The 25,615-nt window shown below is 43.5% G+C and overlaps 1 protein-coding gene across 1 annotated transcript in view; it reads right to left on the reverse strand.

Annotated features, from left to right (window-relative positions):
* Nucleotides 1–2,678: 2,678 nt before the first annotated feature.
* LOC145402639 (glyoxalase domain-containing protein 4) overlaps nt 2,679–25,615 on the reverse strand; it is a 90,143-nt gene continuing 67,206 nt past the window's right edge. Inside the window, exon 7 of the mRNA XM_080274630.1 lies at nt 2,679–3,093. Within this exon, the coding sequence (XP_080130756.1) occupies nt 2,944–3,093 (150 nt within the window). The 3' untranslated portion in view covers nt 2,679–2,943. The remainder of the gene's footprint in view (nt 3,094–25,615) is intronic.

The following is a 25,615-nucleotide window of genomic DNA, read 5'->3' on the forward strand; positions in this document are numbered from 1 at the left end:
TCATCCTCTACTTTGGTCCTGTATTCATCTGCCATTTCTTTGATCCTCAGCTTCTTAACTTTGTCCTTCTCCCTGACTGCTCTTCTCTCTCCTGATCCACCTCACTCCTCTCAGCTTGATCTTGCATACCACAATCATATGATCTGACAGACCTTCACATCATCCTCTCACAGCCCTCGTATCAGCAACCATTCCCATCATCAACCTCTCTACGAGCACGTAATCAATCAGGCTTCTTTCAACACGATCCCCATTCCCTTTATACCATGTATATTTATGTGCATCTCTGTGTTTGAAATACGAGTTACAAATGCACAACCTCCTCTCCTGACGCATATCCCTTAGTCTCTTCCCATTATCATTTTCTCCTGGTACTCCATAACAACCCATTATGTCATCCTGAGGACCAGTGCCTAATCTTCCATTCATATCTCCCATCACAATCACTTTATAGCTCCTGGGCATTTCTCCCACTACTTCATCCAGCTCATCCCAAAACCTGTCTTTCTCTCACTCCTATCCTCACATGGTGCATACACTACAATCACTGCCACTTTCACCTTCTCACACTTGAACTTGACATACATACACCTCGAGCTGACACATTTGCAGTCTCTCATTCCACTCTGCCACACCTCATTCACCAACAAAGCAACTCCTTCCTTGCATCTTCCTCACCATTCATTCCCGATCTTACACATTTCACACCCTTTCACTCCTCCACTTCGCACCCTTTCATCTTCGTTTCACACAATGCCATCACGGCATATCTCGCACTCTTAAACACATTCACCACTTCCACCCTCTTGCTCTTCACTTCTCAAATGTAATATATATATATATATATATTTTCTTTCACTGACTCAGAATGACTCTGAGCAAAGATGATGCTGTATAAGGAATGTAGCAGCCTGGGGCCAGGCTACCTAATTCAGATGTTTAAGGCATGAGTCAGAGGCTGCTTGACCTTGACTGGTACTTTGTGGGGAATAAAGTCCAACCACTTCTCAAATGTAAGTTCCAAAAAAATCACATTCAGTTGGAATGCTTTAATTAACTAAACCACCAAGAATCTTCTACTGATATACTTTACACATCATATACTCAAGAAACAAGACTTTTCTTCCCACATTTCACTGAACTGAATAACCCAAAGTACAGTACTATACCTATATCAGTATGCCACAAAATTCTGCAAAATGTATTTTTTTATGATGTATAAGACTTTCTAACTTTGAGAATCTTATTTGGTGAATAAGTGAAACCACTACTTAAAGATACACAGTATCTGTTTTTTTAATACCAGTAAGCATTGGTGTCCTGTGAAATACATGTCAAATTTGGAAGACTAATTTGTGGCTGATTTTGAGTAATCAATGCTATATCATCAAGCATCTACTTCTTTGACGTTACGTAATTGCACCTCTGTAACGGCTAAGAACTGTACTCATGTTGTTATAGTATTTCCTTACTCAAAATTAGTCCTCCTAAGAATAACCTCCTGAAGTTTGGTACACATTTCACAGGACACCCTGTAAAGAAGAAAGTACCAAGTCATGAAAATGCCAAAAGCCATAATCATGCAACCTACTGGTAGTCTCAATATGAAAATAAGAATAATCTTTACTCCATCGCATTATTTCCAAAATAAACTACTGTAATAACATAACGTTGGGTCTGGTTAGTACTTGGATGGGTGACCGCCGGGGAACACCAGATGCTGTTGGCATCCCTACGTCAAGTGGGGTTGGTGGAGGATTGGTGCCCCTCCCTGTAAAACAATTAACTCTGAGCCCTTGGCCACCCTGTCTGGGATACATGGCGTCTGGCAATGAATGAATGAATGAAAATAACATAACACATGACACTATCACATGTTGGGTATTCTGAAGGATGAGTAAAGCATTGGAGATGATAATGAAGACAATACTAAACAGAGAAACTGATTATAACAATATCAATATAAACAATACTGATCCTGTCACTACTCAAATCTGGTGTATCACAGACCACAAACCAAATTCATATACATGTGTAGTTATGAACCTTTTTAAAATACTCTCAAAAGAGTTTAGTTCAGTCTCTCTAAATTGAGTTGCTTCATACTTAAAGGTCAGTTTCTATCCACAACATAGTGAATCTACTTTCTACTATACTTTCAAATGTCTTGCTCTCTCTCTTATTGTTTTGTCCTTGTTAAAATAACAGAACATGGACACTTACTTTTTGATATCTTGCTCCCACCAAAGAAATTCTAAGCCAAAATGTCATGTCAAAAATATATCCAAGTTCCTACACTTGCATTATACTGACACAGACGTTACAAACAACTTCAAAATGCATGTGAACGAGTCATTCGCAGAACTAAACCAATGATGAAGAGGTCAGGGAATGTCTTCATTTCCAGTACTCCCTCTCCAAGGCACTATTTCATACTCACAGAAGTACTGTAAACCATGCCAGGTATGTTGGGAAGAATTAGTATTTCTGTATCCCCTGACATCCAATGAGAAAATGTTACAAGTCATCAATTACTTTGTGTTTACCTGTTTGACTCTAACAGGAAAACATTATTTTCTCAACATCATGGGATATTAAAAACTTTGTGGTGGTGAGCATGCCTATCCTGTATACAGCATATTTAAAAAAAAAAAAAAAATCTGATTGAACTTATCATTATCTGTTCGCTCATAAATACAAGCAACTCACTCATTTGGCCTAACTTTTCACTTGCAGCCACATTACTGTACTGGATAGGTCTTAAAGCTGCAACTGCTGATTATTAATCTAACTTCTTCAGATCTGACTATTCAACTAAACTTTTCAAAGGATAATGCTGTAAGTAAATTTTGTTCTCAATGCTTGACTTTTTAACATTAAATATATACTGTATTAAAAATATACTGTATTAATTCTCTCAAAGTGGATTACACAGGACATAATCTATGCTGAGGCCTTCCCCCCTTGTGTGGCAAACCACTCATCAGACTTGTCCTTCTCCATGGCTTCATTCAGTAGGTCATCTCCTTTAGGGTCCACCTGAGACAGATCACTGAAACCTTCATCACCAACAAAGCAAATCTCATGGCCATCCTGTTGAAAGTGAAGAATGTTAGAAAGAGAACTGATATATTTACATCACTGACTGTCATCTACCTTTCATACTCAGTTATTCTCCTGGACTAACAACTAAATCCCTGATATCTGGAAGAAAGCAACCATTATCCCCATACTGAAATCATGGAAACCACCCAACAATTCCACATCAGGCTACACAGACCAATGTCGTTTTTCACCGAACCATCCAAAATCACAGAACATCCCTCTCTCTTACTCCCACAGTTGATTTTGACCTAAACACTCAACCACCACCCACCTCTCTAAATTAATTCATCACTGATGGCTTCAACAACAAACAATCACGATTAAGAGACATTCAATCAGCTATGGACATAAACAAAGATTTTGCCACTGCCACAACACATCCTAAACAAAAAAAAAAAAAAAAAAAAAAAAAATGGATACATACATGGAAGAAAATAATAAAAAAAAATGGCTGACCAACTTCTCTCATGTATTTAACCTAAAATACCAAAACCAAAGTTCAAATTTCAAAATACTATCCAATGTTATTCCACAGAGTTCAGCCCTTTCACCCTCACTATTCACCTTTTCCACCCACAACCTGTCAGCCCCTGTCCCCTTAACATTAGTGCTGTCCTATGCCAACAACTTGACAACAGCTTCACACCACCCCAAATCTCAACAACCAGCTGTCCAGATCTGATTCTACTTATATTCACAAGAAAACTGGCAAAGCCAAAAGAGAATGACTGCCTCACTAATCAAAGCAACCATCACTCTCTTCACTCAAGAAAGAAATGACACTCAAATTCAAGCACGTATTTCCCTCTTTAACTAATCATTCCCATTGCAGTGATATCTCCAAATTCTTGAACTTATATTGAACACACACATGACCTTGTCTCTGCACACAAGCAACATCTATACAAAGACATCTCATAATCTCGATGCTTTGAAGATACTTACAAGTACCACTTATGAACAACACAAAGAATTCCTTAAAACATTTACAAACAATTTATCAGAACAACCATAAATTGTTACCCCAAGCTGGACCTCAACCTTAAAAAACAGTCATGAGTATGCTTCAAAAAAACACAAAACAAAGGCTTAAGAATAATAAAAGGATGCACCAAAACCACAAATATAGATCACTTATATCAAAAAACAAAAATACTTCCAATAAAAAATCATATATGAGAATCACACCATTCACTGTTTCAGCTGAAGACCAATCCTACCCACACAATTTCATGCTGCATCATCCCCATGCACACAGAAACAAAAAACAAACAACTTCTCAACTCTACACAGAGCATCTCAGCAACAACCCCGCCTCCTCCATCCAACACTATGATTTACAACACAAAGCCACCACAGTTATCAAAATCCTTCACCTTACCAGGATCCTTCAAGAACCACCACAGGACATACACCCTTAGAAACTACCTTACCCAGAGAAACACAAGTACACCTACCCAGACTGCAATATGGCCACCATTCTTCCCTTCTACATTATGCACCATCCTATTACAACACAGTCCTTCAACATAACTTCAACAAAAGACCTCTGGGAGTGACTGGTTGAAGTCACTGATTTCCAGCGGTCCACTGGGTTCACAACAAGATGAACCTGGGGATGCAACAACAACAAAGGCAAAAACAATAGCCACATCAATCAGGATCCTATGATTCACTCTACATAGCTATCAAGCATTAGTTGGAAGGAAAATAAAGCAAATCCCAAGAGCATCCAGTTCAAAGATGTTAAAAATGGGAGAAAGAAACAGGCACTTTCACAGCTGAAAGTGATCTTCCAGATTGCTATGACTCACTCAGCAGGGGAAAATAATTTGGTATCGTGTACTAGAACTATCTCAACCAAAAGAGGGTTAAAAGTATCAGTACCAGAGTCAACACTCTCAGGCTACTATACTCACATTCAGCAAAATAAAACTGACATTAGAGTAGAACAGAGCTATCCCCACAATACATGGGTTAATGGTACCAAGTTGCTGCTCAAGTTCCTGTGCTCTGATTCTCAGCTGAATGTATGCATACAAGGTCTTTTAAGAAAGTATCTGATCTTAGGGTCTTAAAAATAAATACCTAACCTGTTGAGCTAGGACACTACTCCCCCTAAAAGTAGGCCCCTTCTGACTTGACACATGTAGCCCAGCATTCTTTCCACTCCCTGAAACATTTTCCGAAGTTGGTTTTCAGTATCTCCTGCAGGTGCTTCATCGTATTTGTCATGACCTCTTCTCTTGTCTCAAATCAGGAACCCTTCAGTGGAATTTTGAGCTTTGGGAATAATTAAGTCACATGAAGCCATATCTAGTGAGTAAGGTGCCTGCCAGACCTACAGGATGCTGTGCTTGGCTCAAAATTCCCAAATCAGTTGAGAACAATGGGCAAGGGCATTGTCATGGTGCAGCTTCCAACTTGCCACTTTCCAAAGTTCTGGTCTTTTCTGCCTAAATGCGTCACATAAGTCGACAGATAACATCAGGGTAATGATGTTTGTTGACAGTCGGACTTTCTGGTGCATATTTGTGATGCACATCACAGTAGTAAAAAAAAAAAAAAAAAAAACTGTCAACATGCAATTCACCTTGCTGTGGACCAGTTGCACTTTTTCTGGCCATGGAAACCCTGTATGCTTCCACTGGGATGGCTGTGCTTCGGTTTCTGGGTTGTATCCATACACCCAAGTCTCATCTCCAGTAATAAGTCTTCAGAAAGTCTGGATCAAGATATGCACACTCCAACATGTTTTAAGCAACGTTCATCCACAAAGCTTGTTGTACATGTGAAAAGAGCTTTGCAACGAACTTGGTGGCAACTCTTCGCATGACCAATTCATACATTAAAATTTTGTGTGCTGATCCATTGCTGATTCCAGTTTCAGCAGCAATTTCTCTGACAGTCAACCAACAATTTTCCATGACTAAATCACAGACTTTCTTCACAATTTCAGCACTCCTGCTCATTGATGGCCTACCAGGATGTGGATCGTTTTTGACTGACATTCAGCCATTTTGTATGCAATTGTACCACTCCTTTGTTTGTGTTACCCCTATGGCTTCATTCTTCCAAACTTGCTGGATATCTCTGATAATTTTAACTTGGGTATCACCTAGTTTTTGGCAAAATTTGATGCACTAATGTTGTTTGATTCTTTCTGTCACTGTGACGAGCACGGGAATAAGTCAGCAATGTTCTTCAATACAACAATTAATTCATTATCTCAGTCTTACTACTGTACCACTGGATGATATTCAGCTTACGGAAGATCACTAATACTGATGAGATTATTGAAGACTATAACTAATTCCTACATTTAAAGTTAACTCCCCAATCTAGCTACATATTTTACAACACATTCTTACCATCTCCTGATTGTTTTTTCAGCTCAGGGCAGACCTCTTGTGATGAAAGAGTTAATGGTGGATAATTTTAAATCTGTTACGAAGTAGAGGGGAGGGTACTTTCAACTCTGGGAGGTACTACCATAAAAGCGATGTGTCTAGGCTTCGTAGGTGGCCTACCACCACTTTCAAGCAGGAAACATTCAGCCACAAGTGGTCACTCAGTGGTCCTTCTTTTAGGTAACTACAGTATACGCAAAGTCAAATTCCAAGCTGACATTAACACTGTTACAGATCTCATTACACATCTAAAACTTTTTCATCCAACAGACTCAAGCAACTGATGGAAAGTAATCAGCTGGTTTTGGCACTTAGTTTAGCTTCCAGTCCATATAAAATGGCTGTAGCTACCATGGCCAACCCCAACATAGTGATTCCTTACCCAGTTAATTGCAACGTGTTGCCACAGCTATTCCGAGGTGCACTGCAAAGTACAGTTTCTGCGCCTGGTTGAAAATTTAATTTTCCAAACGTTGTGTTAAGGCTGACTGTTGACAAATGACTTGCAATATATGCTCTGTGGAGGCATCTGGAGCCTTTTCAGGCACTCACAGCCTACCCCACATGCCTCATTAGTCACCGATTTGTACGACAGAAAGTCAAGGTTTGGCAAACCAAATTTCAAAAATTCACCACAGCTACACCAAGGTAGATACTGGGCTGAATTAATGTTGATAATATGCAATCTTTCATGTGGTACTCATAAAAATTTTTTTTGATGAATATTCCTGATCGCTGCATTTTTGCTATGTCTCACCTTCAAAATAAAGAAAATGTCCAAGCTCTTTACAGCCAAATAATGGTAGACACTGACCTGAAAATCTGCACACCCATACTACAACATACTGTACTCTCTTCATTGTTACAGGGTCTGCCCTAAAATAAACCACACTTTTTAAAATGCGCACCAACTAGCCAGCATAGTGTGATTACGGCAGGAGCACTGTGTAGAGGTCACATTAGCACTAACACTAGCCACATTATGCCATGCCACTTAGCCATCGAGGTACATTTGCTTGAATGAACATGAATTTAGTGCATTTGATGAATTTCCTGTTATTTCTTGTATCATTTGAAATCAGCAACCTTTCAGGGTGGATAAAAAAAAAGCGTGGGGGGGGGGGGGCACATGGGCCAAATCCAGGGAGTTGGGTGCCTGGGGGAGAACAGCTGTCTCATGCTTCACTAAAGTCACAGATAAGAAGCAACATACAAGCAGGTGCACTGTCATGGTGCAGCATCCAGGTTTTGTTTGTCCATGCCTCAAGCCTCTTCCTTCGCACTCCCTCCCTCAAATGCTTCTAACGTCCAAGTAAAATTCTTTATTGACTGTCTTACCATGTGAAACAAACTCATGATGAATGATGCCCGTCTAATAAAAAAAGATGATCAACATCATCTTCGCATTTGAGTGACTCTGATGTGCTTTTCTGATTGTGGTGACAATGTTCCAACCTACTACGAAGACTACCATTTTGTTTCGATTAGGGGTGGGCTCACCACTATGGGATGTGGGAAGCTTGGCACCCATGCTTGCAGGACAACACAGACACACATGGGACAAAGTTATCACGAGTAAATCGCACAAACGGGAGGTAATTCACTCAAATTTGCACAGCAATGCACTTCTTACCTTTGAGCATGTGAGAGCACAATTATTGGGGACAATACTGAGATCAGGGGAGGTTTGGTGTGGCAATGTGTAAGCAGTGACATAACTGCAGCAGTAGCAGGACACAGGCTGAGAGAGAGACAGAGGAGCATGGGAGCGCGGTGGTTTGGTGCGGGCCTGTTTTGGCACAAAATGACCCGAGAGCATCCGCGCGGCAACATTTTCTGGCTGCGAACGAAATCTCAGCTCCACAGAGGGACAATCAGCGAATGTCTGAAGCCCACAAAAGTAGAATCCGCTAATGTGGAGGGTCTGGTGTGTATATATATATACCATCTATCTATCTATCTATCTATAGCCCGATGCCCTAATCACGCAAAGGGTGGCCGCAGACAAAACGCCTCCAAGTCACTGTCACCCACCATTTGACTACCCTCCCCCCAACTCACCCCCCCCTCCCTCATATATCTCTCAACTCCATCCCTCCACCTCATCCTCGGTCTACCCCTCCCTCTCCCTCCCTCCACCTCACCTACATACACCCTCTTAGTCAGTCTTTTATTCTCCATTCTCTCCACATGTCCAAACCACCTCAGTGTATTTCTCTTAATCTTCTCAACCACATCCACATCCACCCCACAACGTTCCGTCACTTCTTCATTCGTCAACCTGTCCCTCCATGTCACTCCACATGCTCCTCTCAAGTTACTCATTTCCACTGCTCTCACTCTCGACTTGTTCCCCTCTTGCAAGGTCCACACCTCGCTTCCATACGTCAGGGTAGGGATCACAATACTATCATGCAGTGACTTCTTAACTTCCATACTCACCTCCCTATTTCTCATCACTGCTTTCAGTGTACCAACAACTTCCTTCCCTGCTGTACCCTTTCACGTACTTCATCCCCCAAAGTTCCATCCTTACTCATCACACTACCCAAGTACTTGAATGCACTCACATTCTCCATATCCTCACCATCCAACCTCACTGCACACTCTGTGACTTCATTCCTCTCAAACACCATAACTCTACTTTTGTTTACATTAACTTTCAGCTTCCTCCTCCTATACACTGTCCCAAATTCATTCACCAAACCTTGCAACTCCCATTCATCTTCACTCAACAATACTGTATCATCAGCAAACAGCAACACCGGAAGCTTCCGGTATATATATATATATATATATATATATATACAAATACTGTATATATATATATAATTTACAGCTACCGCAAATTGACTTAGACCTCCCCCCACAAGGTATTTAAAAACACAGAAATCATAGTACTGTATATCACAATGTTTGTTCATGAAATGCCATTCATTAATATGAAATCATGTTTCCCTTGTTTTTCAGGACCATTTGGATGCATTTTGGCATGGAATCACTTAGATCTCTAAAGTAATCTAAGGACATTTCTTTGCACCAGACATTTGTCAGTTCAGTCTTGAGGTTGTCCAGATTGGGTCTCTACTTCTCTGCCATGCTTTTCTTCATCTTTGCCAAGCAATTTTCTATCGGGTTTAGATCCGGCCTGTTGCCAGGCCAGTTGAAGACCTCAATCCGATTATCCTGAAGCCATTTTGTCACCTTTCTTGGCTTGTGAGATGGAGCTGAATCGTGCACAAAAAAGTCGCACCTATGAAGACCAAAAAAGTTTTACAAATGATTTTTCAGCACTTGAATGTACAGTAGAAGTCCGATTTTTCGGCATCTAGGGGACCAGGCAAGTGCCGAAAAATCAAAATTGCCGAATTATCAAAAACCCTACCCACTCAGTACCTTATATGTTTCGGTGAACACTGTCATCACTACTCATATCATTACAAATGTGTTTGGAGAGAGTACTGTATACTGTATGATACTGTACAATACTGTAATGAAGACAGTACTATACATGAATATGAAAAATAAAGAAATTAGTGAACATACTGTATATAAATGTAATGGTACAGTAGGCCTACAAGTTCACATGCACTTACCTAAACTTATAGTAGGTTCCTTATTTACATATGTACAATAGAAGGGGTTGATTGGAGTCTGCTACTGCTGGAAGAAGTCCCCAGCAGTAGAGGGTCCTGCAACAGGCTCTAAGGACTCATGGAGAATTTCAAGACTGACGAAAAAAATCGGAAAATCTGCCGAAAGATCAGAGATTTTTGTCTATCTATCTATAGCCCGACGCCCTAATCCCGCAAAGGGTGGCCGCAGACAAAACGCCTCCAAGTCACTCTGTCACCCACCATTTGACTCCCCTCCCCCCAACTCATTCCCCCCTCCCTCATATACCTCTCAACTCCATCCCTCGACCTCATCCTCGGTCTACCCCTCCCTCTCCCTCCCTCCACCTCACCTACATACACCCTCTTGGTCAGTCTTTCATTCTCCATTCTCTCCACATGTCCAAACCACCTCAGTGTATTTCTCCTAATCTTTTCAACCACATCCACATCTACCCCACAACGTTCCTTCACTTCTTCATTCGTCAACCTGTCCCTCCACGTCACTCCACATGCTCCTCTCAAGTAACTCATTTCCACTGCTCTCACTCCTGACTTGTTCCCCTCTTGCAAGGTCCACGCCTCGCTTCCATACGTCAAGGTAGGGATCACAATACCATCATGCAGTGACTTCTTAACTTCCATACTCACCTCCCTATTTCTCATCACTGCTTTCAGTGTACCAACAACCTTTCTTCCCTGCTGTACCCTTTCACGTACTTCATCCCCCAAAGTTCCATCCTTACTCATCATACTACCCAAGTACTTGAATGCACTCACATTCTCCATATCCTCACCATCCAACCTCACTGCACACACTGTGATTTCATTCCTCTCAAACACCATAACTTCACTTGTGTTTACATTAACTTTCAGCTTCCTCCTCCTACACACTGTCCCAAATTCATTCACCAAACCTTGCAACTCCCATTCATCTTCATTCAACAATACTGTATCATCAGCAAACAGCAACACCAGAAGCTTCCAAATCTCACCCTCATTCATTAGGGCCACCCCCACATCCACTGCCCTACCTTGCACCTCCTTTACAACCCCATCCATATATATATTAAACAGCCATGGAGACATCACACACCCCTGTTTCAGTCCCACATTGAGATCAAAGAACTCACTCAGCTCACCATCCACTCGCACCGTAGCCCTAGCTCCCTCGTACATACTCTTCACAGCACTCAACAATTTCCCATCCACTCCATATATTCTTAATATCTTCCACATACCTTGCCGAAATGTCAGATTTGCCGAAATGTCAGATTTGCCGGGGAACTGGATGTCGAAGAATTGGACTTTTACTGTAGCTGCCACCATTCATCATCAAGTTCTTAGGAAGAAAGCAGAGGCGTCCCCTTCCCACTTCACCTGAGAAACACCCCCATACCATTACTGATTGTGGGTGCTTAACAGTCGGCACCGTGTAAGCAGGGTCATATCAACTACAGGAGGCAGGGCGATGAACCTTGGCAGAATGCACTTGAAACACTTGAAATGTGGTTTCATCAGAAAACATAACTTTTCTCCGCTCATCCGATGTCCAATGTTCTTGGCAAACTGAATGTGCTGCTTCTTCATGTGGTCAGTGAGATGTAGTTTCTTGGTTGCAGTGTGGTTTGGCAAACCCAGCTCCTTCTGCAAGCGGTGATGGATAGTTCAAACTGAGACGTCTTGTAACAGCTGGGGATGCATTCTCTTCAATTCTGCTGCTGTCAGTCGAGGATGCTTGATTACTTCCCTCTTCAGAAGCGTATTTGTACCTCTGCAAGTGGTCCTCTTCTTTCAACCGCCACGCTTGTGCTCTGGTATGACATCAGGTGGCAGGCCACGCATTGCAGCAAGAATCATCATGACAGTCAACTTTGAGCGTCCAGTACGTTCACAAATAGTGATGATAGGGACATTATCCTGCCTCCATGCAATGATACGGACCCTCTCATCCCTTGAACAGTACTTTCCAGGCATGACAACTCGACTCTAGGAAAATAACAGGGCAAACAGTAATCTATCTATCTATCTATAGTCCGACGCCCTAATCCCGCAAAGGGTGGCCGTCAAGTCGCTCTGTCACCCACCATTTGACTCCTCTCCCCCCAACTCACCCCCCCCCTCCCTCATATACCTCTCAACTCCATCCCTCCACCTCATCCTCGGTCTACCTCTCCCTCCCTCGACCTCACCTACATACACTCTCTTAGTCAGTCTTTCATTCTCCATTCTCTCCACATGTCCAAACCACCTCAGTGTATTTCTCTTAATCTTCTCAACCACATCCACATCCACCCCACAACGTTCCGTCACTTCTTCATTCGTCAACCTGTCCCTCCATGTCACTCCACATGCGCCTCTCAAGTAACTCATTTCCACTGCTCTCACTCTTGACTTGTTCCCCTCTTGCAAGGTCCACGCCTCGCTTCCATACGTCAGGGTAGGGATCACAATACTATCATGCAGTGACTTCTTAACTTTCATACTCACCTCCCTATTTCCCATCACTGCTTTCAGTGAACCAACAACTTTCCTTCCCTGCTGTACCCTTTCATGCACTTCATCCCCCAAAGTTCCATCCTTACTCATCACACTACCCCAGTACTGTACTTGAATGCAATCACATTCTCCATATCCTCACCATCCAACCTCACTGTACATTCTGTGACTTCATTCCTCTCAAACACCATAACTTTACTTTTGTTTAAATTAACTTTCAGCTTCCTCCTCCTACACACTGTCCCAAATTCATTCACCAAACCTTGCAACTCCCATTCATCTTCACTCAACAATACTGTATCATCAGCAAACAGCAACACCGGAATCATCCAAATCTCACCCTCATTCATTAGAGCCACCCCCACATCCACTGCCCTACCCTGCACCTCCTTTACAACCCCATCCATGTATATATTAAACAGCCATGGAGACATCACACAACCCTGTTTCAGTCCCACATTGAGATCAAAGAACTCACTCAGCTCACCATCCACTCACACCGTAGCCCTAGCTCCTTTGTACATACTCTTCACAGCATTCAACAATTTCCCATCCACTCCATATATTCTTAATACCTTCCACATACCTTGCCTATCTATTCTGTCATAAGTTTTCTCCAAGTCCATGAAGGCAGCATACACTTTCTTTCCCTTCTCTAGATACTTCTCCACTAAACATCTTAAAACAAATATCTGATCTACACACCTTTTTCCCTTCCCAAATCCCCCTTGTTCTTCTCCAACTAGCTCCTCTGTCATATGCCTAACCCTATCGATGAATATTCTACCATATATTTTACCAGTCACACTAAGAAGGCAAATACCCCTATGGTTACCACATACTTCTCTCTCCCCTTTTCCTTTATATAAAGGAACAATTATACCTGATTTCCAGTTCTCTGGAACCCTTCCCTCTTCCCAAGCCAATCTACACAACTTCCATATCCACTCCACAACAATCTCACCCCATACCTCGGCATTTCACCACACACTCCATCAATTCCTGGGGCCTTCCCCAACTTGATCTTCTTCATTGCTTCCACTACTTCCATCCTACTGATCTCTTCCTCCATCTTCTCATCTCTTCTCCTCCCAGCCATTCCCCAACCACTTATACTCGCACTGCTGTCACTCTCTACATTCAACAAATCCTCAAAGTGTTCCTTCCATCTCCTCAATTTCTCTCTCTTCTCCACCAACAATCTTTTATTCCTATCTTTCACTCCCCTATTATTTCCCCTTTCACACTGCCTTACTTTCTTTACCTCCTTCCAAAACAATTTCTTACTCTCCCTCCATTTCACACTCAGATTCCTCTCAAACTCTTCATCCACCTTCTTCTTACTCTCCTTCACCAGTCTCTTCACCTCCCTTCTCCTACCCACATATACCTCTCTCTTCTCTCTCTCATCTTCTCCCCTACCTCTACTTGCTAACCATTCACTATATGCCTTCTTCTTTTGTTCCACAGCTCGTTTCACCTCATCATTCCACCATGCTGTCACCTTGCACACATGAAAAAAGAGGGAGGTGCAAGTTTGGAGTGACAGGAACATATACTACCACTCTCGCTTCTGGGCAAGCATTGACGTGCTGAGTGTTCACCACCTCCCGCCAACACCAGAGGACCTGCCAGTTACTTCTTGCCAAAAAAAATTCACTCGGTAAAGGTGGAAACACAAAGCAAAGACAGACAACTCTGCTGTGTAGGTCCTAAGTCAATTTGCAGTGGGTGTATTATAGATATATATATATATATATAAAATAAATAATAAAAAATAATTTGGTTTTACGCCAGGCATCCCAGAAGGGCTAAGGCGTTGCCCCTGGGTAGAGGACTTTTGGACTGGAGCGTGTAGCATTTTATGACCGGATGCCCTTCCTGATGTCTACCAATGACCCTTGGGTGGATTCGATCCTCCGACCTTTCGGTCAGAGCGGAGCCCTCTAACCCACAGAGCCATGGCTGCTACAATATATAAATAAATATATATATATATATATATATATATATATATATATATATATATATATATCTATCATCTGTCTATATATAGTGTATATATACAAATAGTACTGGGATTACTGTCTATATATATATATATATATATATATATATATATATAGTGTATATATACAAATAATACAGGGATTACTGTGTATATATATATATATATATATATATATATATATATATATATATATACAGTAATCCCTGTACTATTCGGACGCCCACTATCTGGACTCCCCACTTACTGGACATTTTGGTCCCGAGACTTAGTAACCCCAAAATTGCCCCCCAAAAAAGCAAAAATTTCCAAAAAAAATCTGAACTATTTTCCCCCCATAATTTGAACTCGGCACGTGGCGTGGACCAGCTGTTTTTTGGTGCATAGTTCCGCCAATGTCCACCAGAGCACCCCTGCATCCTCCCCATTTCCCGACCATCATTCGTCGTGAGTGGACGCTCGTCACCATCGCTGCCCACGTGCTCGCTTTTGTGATGGTGCCCTACCTCCTGTTCCTTTCCTGCCCCTTCTTCGTGTGTGTGATGATGGCCCAGCCGCCCGAGAAGAGGAAGCGAGTGGTTCTGACTTTGGAGAAGAAAAGGGAGATATTGGACAAGGTGGACGTGGGATGGTCGACCTCACGCATCCTCCGTGAATTCAACCTGGCCCACTCTACACTGTTTGATATCAAGAGATCCCAGGACAAACTCATGCAGTACACGGCTGACTTCTCATCGAAGAACCAACGCAACATGGAAAGGAAGATGATGTTTACTCCCCGGTATGCAAAAATCAACCGCTGCGCGCTGATTTGGTATCGTCAACAACGTCCTGCTGGTGTGATGGTGCATGGCACGGAGCTGAAGGCTGCTGCCCCAAACTTCAAGGCATCCGAGGGTTGGCTCTTCGCTTTCAAGTTATGGCATGGACTTACCAACCGTAAGGTCCATGGCAAAGCTCTGGAGGCCAACGAGGGGGAGTAGACGAGTTTCGGCAGAAGGTGAAGGGCTTGATCAACAGGGAGGGTCTCACTCTCGGTCAAATCTACAACGGTGATGAAACTGGTCTATTCTATTGATCTTTGCCAACGAACGCTTTAGCCGAGGAGATGGAGGAGCGTGTATCTGGCCACAAGCTTTGCAAGCAACAGTTATCTGCTTTGTGTTGTGCCAATGCTAACGGTATGGACCAGCTCAAGCCCGTTATTGTTGGCCGTGCAAAGCAGCCTCGGTGTCTTCGTGGGGTATTGGATGTCCTTCCTGTCATTTGGTACCAGTCACTGAAGGCTTGGTTCACAGCCAATCTTCATGGGGTGGTGGATGTCCTTCCTGTCATTTGGTACCATTCACTGAAGGCTTGGTTCACAGCTAATATCTTCAAAGACTGGTTCCAACGCCATTTTGTCAAGAAGGTCATCCATTACCAGACAGAGAAACTGGGAATCCCGCATGCGACCAGGTAAAGGCCCTCCTTCTCTTGGACAATGCACCTGCGCATCCGTCTGGCAAGGATTTGGTGGCTGAGAATGGCCGCATTAGGTGCATGTTTTTGCCACCTAATTCGACTTCTCTCATCCAACCAATGGACCAAGGAGTGATCGTGGCAACGAAAAGGCTGTATCCTAGGATGTTCCTGGATGAGGTGATGGTTGTTCTCGAGGATGAGGATGAGCACAGGGAGGGACGGGACACGCAAGGCCAGCGTACTTTGGAAATCCTTCGTCGCTACAACATAAAGTCTGCCATTTACAACAGGTCCAGTGCATGGAAGGAAGTCCCTGTCAAGACTGGAAAATGGCTGGTCTCGTCTGCTTGTCAGAGCCGATGTGGTGCACGATTTTCTAGGTTTCGACGTGGATGACTTCCATGCACGTCTTCATGCGCATGGCAACAATGTTGATGCGGACGAAGTGTGTGAGTGGTTGGATGACGACAAGGGCAATCCTGGGTATCAGATCACGTCTGGTATCGAGATCGCATCTTCAGTTGCAGGTACAAGTACCCAGCTTGAAGATTCTGACGAGGAAAGCGACAATGATGCGGACTCCTCTCTGCGTGGCACTACTCCAGCCATCCCCAAGCTGAGCGCACTCCAGGAGCACTTTGAGTTCGTTCTTGACTACCTGGAACACCTGGACTGCAACAGGGAGATGGGGCCCTTGGGACTTGTGGAGGAACTGCACTCTTTCAGGCAGCACATCATTAATTGCCAAAATTGTTGTTCCTTGCATCAATCAACGATTGACATTTTTTTCAGACCTGTGACCCCGCATTGGCACCACACCACTGCCTCCCCAAGACAGGCCTTCATCCTCTGAGCCACAGTCCAGCACATCAGGCACAGTTGCCACTGGACGTGAGTTTGCGCCTGTCTTCAGAGTCGTCAGCAGTGGGTAGTCCATCACCACATCCCAGCAACGCGCCCCTAGGCCACCTGCATCAGCTACTCTCGGACTCTGACAGTGAATAAACAGCAAGAACTCACCACCAGACCACACAGGAATTTACAGTGTTGTGCAGTGAAAAGAACATTGCGCAGTGTTAAGAAATTAGAAGCGAGTGCAAAAGACCGAAGTGCAGGGTGCAACACTGATTTCATGAAGGTCTTCTTAGTATAATAGGAAAAGTGTATGGTAGGATACTTATTGACAGAGTTAGAGAAAGAACAGAGAAATTAGTTGGAGAAGAACAGGGAGGCTTTAGGAAGGGAAGAGGTTGTGTAGATCAGATATTCATTCTCAGATCTTTAGTGGAAAAGTTTCTTGAGAAGGGAAAGAAGTTGTATGCGGCTTTCATGGATTTGGAGAAAGCATATGACAGAGTGGATAGACTAGAATTGTGGAAAGTGTTAAGAATATATGGAGTAGATGGGAAGTTGTTGAATGCTGTGAAGAGTATGTACGATGGTGCGAAGGCTGCAGTGCGTGTGGATGGTGAACTAAGTGAATTTTTCTCTTTGAAAGTTGGGTTGAAACAGGGATGTGTCATGTCTCCATGGTTGTTCAATCTGTACATGGATGGGGTAATAAAAGAGGTACAAGGTAGGGTAGTGGATGTTGGAGTGGCCCTGGTGAGAGAGGATAGTGTTTGGAAACTCCCTGTACTGTTGTTTGCAGATGATACTGTGTTGTTGAGTGAAGACGAAGGGGAGCTGCAAGGCTTGGTGGATGAGTTTGAGAGAGTGTGTAAGAAACGGAATCTAAAGGTGAATGTAGGGAAAAGTAAAGTGATGGTCTTTGAGAGAGGTGAAGTCAGTGAATGTACAGCGAGGTTGGATGGTGAGGAATTGGAAAATGTGAGTACGTTTAAGTACTTGGGTAGTGTGATGAGTAAAGATGGAGGTTTGGAGGGTGAAGTGCTTGAAAGGGTACAGCAGGGAAGAAAGGTTGCTGGTTCTTTGAAAGCAGTGATAAGAAACAGGGAAGTGAGCATGGAAGTGAAAAAGTTACTACATGACAGTATTGTGATACCAACTCTAACGTACGGAAGTGAAGCTTGGACGTTGTTGGAAGGACACAAGTCAAGAGTGAGGGCCGTGGAAATGAGTTATTTAAGAGGAGCCTGTGGAGTCACATGGAGAGACAGGCTGACGAATGAGGATATAAAGGAGCGTTGTGGTGTTGATGTGGATGTGATAGGAAGCGTTATGAGGAACACAATGAGGTGGTTTGGCCATGTGGAAAGGATGGAGGGTGAAAGACTGACGAAGAGAGTGTATGTGAGTGAGGTGGAGGGGGAAAGAGGGAGGGGGAGGCCGAGGATGAGATGGAGAGATGGGGTGGAGAGGTATATGAGAGAGGGGGGTGTGAGTTGGGAGCAGGGGAGTGAAATGGCGGGGGACAGGGCGACTTGGAGGCGATTTGTTTGTGGCCACCCCAAACGGGATTGAGGCGTCTGGCAATAGATAGATAGATAGACAATGAAGCCAAGTAAGAACAGAGTGGCAGTGTTAAGAAATTAGAATTCTGAGTACAAAGACTTAGGTGCAGAGTGCAACACTGATATCATTAAGGTACAATGGAGCGCAAGTACAAACTGAGTGCGCAGTGTTAAGAAAATAGAATTCAGAGTGCAAATGACTACGTTCAGTGCAAGACTTGGCTACTGCAGCTGCTTCTGGTACACCTTCTTACTGCAGAGTCTGAGAGGAGGCGGGTTATTCATCGAGATGGCCAGGGACTTGTTGTAAGTACCCAGAATGTTTCATATTGTACTGTATTTTCTATACTTACCTCTAAAACCTCATTCTCTGGTTCCTTTGCATTTATTTCACTCTTTTATGTCCCTTGTTGGTGTGAATAGGGTGTTAGATGCTATGCATGTCCAGTAGGGAGTTATGTAGGTGTTTTTCTGAGTTAGGCTAGGTTAGGTTCCATAAGTACCAGTCCAGGAGCCAGGGACTTGTTGTAAGTGCCCAGAATGTTTAATACTGTACTGTATATTCCATACTTACTTCTAAAACCTCATTCTCTGGTTCCTTTGCATTTATTTCACTCTTTTCTGTCCCTTATTGGTGTGAATGGGGTCTTAAATAGGTGCTATGCATGTCCGGTAGGGAGTTATGTATGTGTTTTTCTGGGTTAGGTTAGGTTAGGGTCCATAAGTACCAGTTCAGGAGGCAGGGGCCCACTGTCCAGACGGAACCACTTTCCGGACGTGCCATTGGCTCTATTACATCAGAAAGTGGAGGGATTACACACACATATATATATATATATATATATACACACATTCTGCATTTATATATATACTGTATATATGGTGGCGACCATCATTCACTCACTTGATGTACTGCTGCCTACTTCTTCCTTAGTCTTTATCATTCTTTTTCTGTGCCTGCCCTCCTCTCTTCCTATTTCTCCTATCTCTCCTGACACTTCTTATTGCTTTTCTCTCCTTTACAGGTGGCTTTACATTGGATGACTAGCCAAATGGTTTCCTGTAAGCCAAGAAACCATTTACAATGCTGGGTGGTAACCATATAACCAAACCATACGTGCTCCCTATGTGTCAACAGTGGGTTGGTGGAGGGTTAGTGCCCCTCCCCTCAATACAAATAACTCAAAGTCAAATGGCCACCCCTTACGGGATTATGGCGTCTGGCAATAGATAGATATAGATATATATACACTCGATCCTCGTAATCCGCGGCAATTTGGGTCTGGACCACTGCCGCAGATTACAAATTCCGCAGTTTATAAATATTAACTCTTATGTGAAAAATTAATTAGGGTCTTTGCCCAACCACCCCCCAAAGCACCTTACCTACACCTATCTAGGCACCATCAAACACAAACATACAAATTTAGGAATATTCGGTTCATGTATTTAATAGAAATAAGCAAGGTTAAGGGATCTCACCTTAATCCTAGGATGATATTGCTTAAGTGAATGAAGTGGGGTGGTGTTGGGAAGAACTTAGAACCTCTCAGCATGAGGTGGGGGTGCTCCCTCATGCTGTTCTCCCTTCTCCAGCTCCTTAGCCTCCCTCAGGAAGCCCTCAAAGTCTGCCTCAGAGATGACTGATGCTACGTCATCCACGTCCTCAGTGTGTGAAGGGCCAGGCAGTGGTTCAGACTCAGCTTCTGCCCTTACCCGGGCAAAATATTGGGTGATGAGTTCCTGATGTTTCTCATTAACTCTGCGGCATTAGTATGCACATTTGCCACCAGGGACGGGTGATGATTGGTTGTTGGGTCGCTGTTATCAAATTGAATGCTGCGGTTTACGATTCTCCTCGGAAAAGGCCCACTTCGGTGCCTAGATCTGCGATTTTCGTGAATTAACAGCGGTTTAAGAGTGCTGGCAGTCTGACAGCCACTTTGCCGTGGATTACGAATCCGTGCTTTATAAACACGCGGATTACGAGGATTGAGTGTATATATATATATATATATATATATATATATATATATATATATACAGTATAAGTAATCCCTCTAATATCCGAACGCCCAATATCCGAACATCCCCACTAACCGGACATAATCGTCCCAGGATCCAACATTCCCAAAATGGTCCGGGGGAAAAAAAAAAAAAAAAAAAAAAAAAAAAAAAAAATTCCCGCCTGTAATTTGAACTTGACGCGCACGGCATGGGAGAGCATTGTTGTGGCGCGTCGTTCCTCCGACGTCCGATAGAGCGCCACTGCATCCTCCCCACTTTCCGCCTGTCTCTCGCCGCAAGTGCACGCTCGTCGTTATGGCTGCCCACGTGCTCGCTTTTGTGGTGGTGCCTTACCTGCTGCAGGCACTCCTGCTGCTCTCGGGCCTCCTCTTAACCCCTAAACCACGGGCATGTTTACCAATGTTTTGCGTGTGCCGCGGGGTTATACGGGCTCTGACAGACTCTCAAAAAATATTTGCCAAAAATCAGTTATTAGTCCTAGAATATTAAAATTACATATGCTTATGGTACATACCTTCAACTTTCTCCTGGAATGTTTGTTGAGCCTTCGTCGGTTACCATAGGACTTGTGGAGACCTCTGAAGTTGGGTAACGAAGTCTCCACTTTACACTTCCAGACAACCCGTAATATGATTACCACAGCCAGATATTAACACTATAAGACTACTCTATGATTTTCAAGTAGTTTGGGATCCATACTCCCAAAAAAAAATACTATGAAAGCAATGAAAATTACGAGCGCGTCTTTCCGTCGCACTTGCGCTAGTTCGCTGTTGGTACTCTGTCATTTATTATTCATAAAACCCCTCACACTTTATATTTCTATTACTATATAACACTTATATATATCTACAGTCTTTATCTATAAGTTTCCTTCAGTAGTATTAGTTTATTGTCATTGTAGGGATTCAATTTCTTTCAGTAAAATACGTAGCATTCACTTTCTCGTCCTGTATACTAGCATTGAGAGTGAATGTCACTTTCAATTTCACTCTCATAACTCATAGTATTCAGACATGCTAGAATGAAACTTTCACTTTCATTACTCCTAGGGTATATACTCGTATTCTTATAATACTACTCATTTACATTTCTATTTACGTTCTCTAGTTTATTTACGTTATTTACATTTCTATTTTATTTACACTGTGTTATGCACTGTCACTTGAAGTAACTTATAAAACTATTTTCCACTGTTCACGTATATTTACATTCATTACTTTCACTTGCTGTTTACACATTATTTACACATTATTTAAAATTCCACTTGCACTGTTTTACTCGAGAGAAAGATCGTAGTCACTCTTTTATCAATTGTCAGCCCTTTACCTCTTTCCACACGAGGTTTAGTAGGGGGTAAAGGTCACAGGACCCTTTGCATGGGGGTGAAAAGGCCCTGAAGTTAGCAAGCGCGAACAGACGTACCCCCACACTGGAAGATGAGAGTGAACTGATAAGGGTGGGACGGGGTGGTGGCCTACCTAGGGAAATCAGTACTGCCAACGTTTAGCCTCATGACACAGCTAATTTTAGCAGTGAAATGATTGGCAGGAAATCTAGACAATACATTATAAATTAGGTAGTTCCAGGTGAATGTAAATATCACTTAGGCTTCTCCCTTCCCTCCTTATATGTATATTTATTACGAAAATAGATTATACGGCATATTTCAAGGGGAAATAAACAGCAAAAATTAGCGTACGAGTGCACGTGAGGTGTTGTCAGGTGATAATTAGCCAATTCCAGGTGTATGGCACTCTCACTTACCTTATTTCTTTCTTGTATATATTATTTGGTATAAGAATAGGGCATAGGGCTTATTTCAATGGATGAAATCAGTGAAAAATTCCAGGGAAGATTTACTTAGCGTAGCACGGCCGGGCAGGCGAGAGGATAGGGTAATGGAGGGGGGGTAGGGAAGGGAGTCAAGAACAGGGAGAAATGGCTAAATTGTCAACAATGGATGGGAGTACAGATGAGATTAGGAGTGCTGACTAGTGTTGGACATTGGCAGTACTGATAGATGATACAAGCCCCCACTTGGAAGCCCGGGTGAATTCAAAATAACACAGAATCACAAAAGCGACGCCCCGTGGTATGATCCCTTGCTCCCAAGCGTCACGAAAGTGACGCCCCGCGGTTAAGGGGTTAATGTGTGTGATGATGGCCCTACCTCCTGAGAAAAGGAAGAGAGTGGTGTTGACTCTGGAGAAGAAACGGGAGATATTGGAAAAAGTAGATGCGGGGTGGTCTTCTTCCCGCATCCTCTCTGAGTTCAACCTGGCCCGATCTACTTTGTTCGATATTAAGAGATCCCGAGACAAACTCATGCAGTACACAGCTGACTTCTCGTCGAGAACCAAACGCAACGTGGAGAGGAAGGTGATGTTTACTCCCAAGTTTGCTGAAATCGACCGCTCCACGCTGATTTGGTATCGACAGCAACGTGCTGCTGGTGTGATGGTACGTGGAACGGAGCTGAAGGCTGCTGCTGAGAAGTTCGCCAGGCCTCACGACGCCCTAGACTTCAAGGCATCCGAGGGTTGGCTCTTTGCATTCAAGTTACGGCATGGCCTTACCAACCGTAAAGCTCATGGCGAAGCATTGGACGCTAACGAGGATGGAGTTGACGAGTTTCGGCACAAGGTGAAGGGCTTGCTCGACAGGGAGGGCCTCACTCTCGGTCAAGTCCACAACGCTGACGAAACTGGTCTATTCTATCACTCTTTGCCAATGAACACTCTAGCCAAGGAGACGGAGAAGCGTGTACCTGGCCGCAAGCTCTCCAAGGAACGGATATCTGCTTTGTGTTGTGCCAATCCTAACGGCATGCACCGGCTGAAGCCTGTTGTTGCTGGCTGTGCAAAGCAGTCTCGATGTCTTCGTGGGGTGATGGATGTCCTTCCTGTCGTCTGGTACCATTCTTTGAAGGCATGGTTTACAGCCGTGATCTTCAAAGACTGGTTGCACCGTCACTTCGTCAAGGAGGTCATCAATTACCAGACGAAGACACTGGGAATCCCGCGCAACCAGGTAAAGGCCCTCCTTCTCCTCGACAATGCACCTGCCCACCCGTGCGACAAGGACTTGGTGGCTGAGAATGGCCGGATTAGGTGCATGTTTCTGCCACCTAATACGACTGCTCTCATCCAACCAATGGACCAAGGAATGATCATGGCCAAAAAGCGCCTATACTGATGGAAGTTCCTGGACGAGGTGATGGTTGTTCACGAGGACGAGGACGAGCACAGGGAGGGACGGGACACACGAGGCCAGTGGACTTTGGAAAACCTTCGCCGCTACAACATCAAGTCTGCACTGTACAACTGGGCTAGTGCATGGAAGGAAGTCCCTGTGAAGACTCTGGAAAATGGTTGGTCTCGTCTGCTTCTCGGAACGGATGTGGAGTATGATTTTCTAGAGTTTGACGTGGATGACTTCCATGCACGGCTACGTACGCACGGCAACGATGTTGATGTGGACGATGTTCGTGAGTGGTTGGATGACGACGAAGGCGATCCTGGGTATCAGACATTGTCTGATATTGAGATCGCATCTTCAGTTGCAGGTGTCAGTACTGAGCTTGAAGATTCCGACAAGGAAGGCGATGATGATGCAGACTCCTCTCAGCAGGACACTACTCCAGCCATCCCCACGCTGAGCGCACTCCGGGAACACCTAGAGTTCATCCTAGACTACCTGGAACACCTGGACTGCGACAGGGAGATGGGGCCCTTGGGACTTTTTTAGGAAGTGCTTGCTTTCAGGCAGCGCATCATCAATCGTCAGAATCATCGGTCATTGCGTCAATCAACCATTGACAGTTTTTTCAGGCCCGTGACTCCCGCTGTGCCCAGCCCTGGCTCCACTCCGTTGCCTCCCCAAGACAGGCCCTCATGCTCCGAGCCACAGCCCAGCACATCAGCCACGGTGGAGTCACCGTTCGACGTGAGTTTGCGTCTGTCTTCAGAGTCGTCTGCAGTGGGTACGCCATCACCACGACCCAGCAACGCACCCCTAGGTCACCTGCCAGTGATACTCTCAGACTCTGACAGTGAATAAACAGCAAGAACTTCTCCACTACACCACACAGGAATTTACAGTGTTGTGCAGTGAAAAAAACAGTGTGTTGTGTTAAGGATTTACAGTTGTGAGTGAAAAGACTAATTTGGAACAAAATTTAACGTAAATAGACTTGTCTGTTTTTGCTTTAGAAAATTATTAGAAGAATGGGAAAAGTTAAAGTGCAGAGTGCAACACTTAGTAAGTTACAATGGAGCATTAGTTAGACATGAGTGCGCACTGTGAAGAGAACGGACTTCTGAGTGCGATTGACTAAGTTCAATGCAAGACTTCATGAACAGTGTACTGGAAGTGCTTCAGGAAATCCTTCTTACTGTCAGAGTCCGAGAGGAGGCGGTTCTTCATCGAGGTTGCCATGGACTTGCTGTAAGTAGGCAGAATGTTTCATACTGTACTTTTTTCCAAACTATACTTACATCAAACACCTCATTTCACTCTTTAATGTCCTTTATTGGTGTGAACAGGGTGTTAGGAGCTATGCATGTGCAGTAGGAAGGTGTTTTTCTGAGTTAGGCTAGGTTAGGGTCCATAAGTACCAGTCCAGGAGCCAGTAACCAGAATGTTTAATATTGTATGAACCTACTTCTAAACCCTCATTTTATGCTTCTTTTGCATTTATTTCAGTCATTTATGTGCCTTATTGGTGTGATTTGGGTCTTAAATAGGTGCTATGCATGTCCAGAGGGAGTTGTATAGGTGTTTCTCTGAGTTAGGGTCCATAAGTACAAGTCCATAAGCTGGGGCCCAATATCCGGACAGGACCAGTATCCGGACCTGCCTATGGCTGTATTACGTCGGATATTGGAGGGATTACTATATATAAATATTTATTTATATATATATATATATATATATATATATATATATATATATATATAGTAATCCCTCCAATATCCGACGTAATAGAGCCAAAGGCATGTCCGGATAGTGATCCTGTCCGGATATTGGGCCCCAGCCTCCTGGACTTGTACTTATGGACCTTAACTCAGA

Source organism: Coenobita brevimanus, chromosome 58, assembly GCF_032717465.1.
Source record: "Coenobita brevimanus isolate Jiangsu-jjx chromosome 58, ASM3271746v2, whole genome shotgun sequence".
NCBI classification, from domain to species: Eukaryota; Metazoa; Arthropoda; class Malacostraca; order Decapoda; family Coenobitidae; genus Coenobita; species Coenobita brevimanus.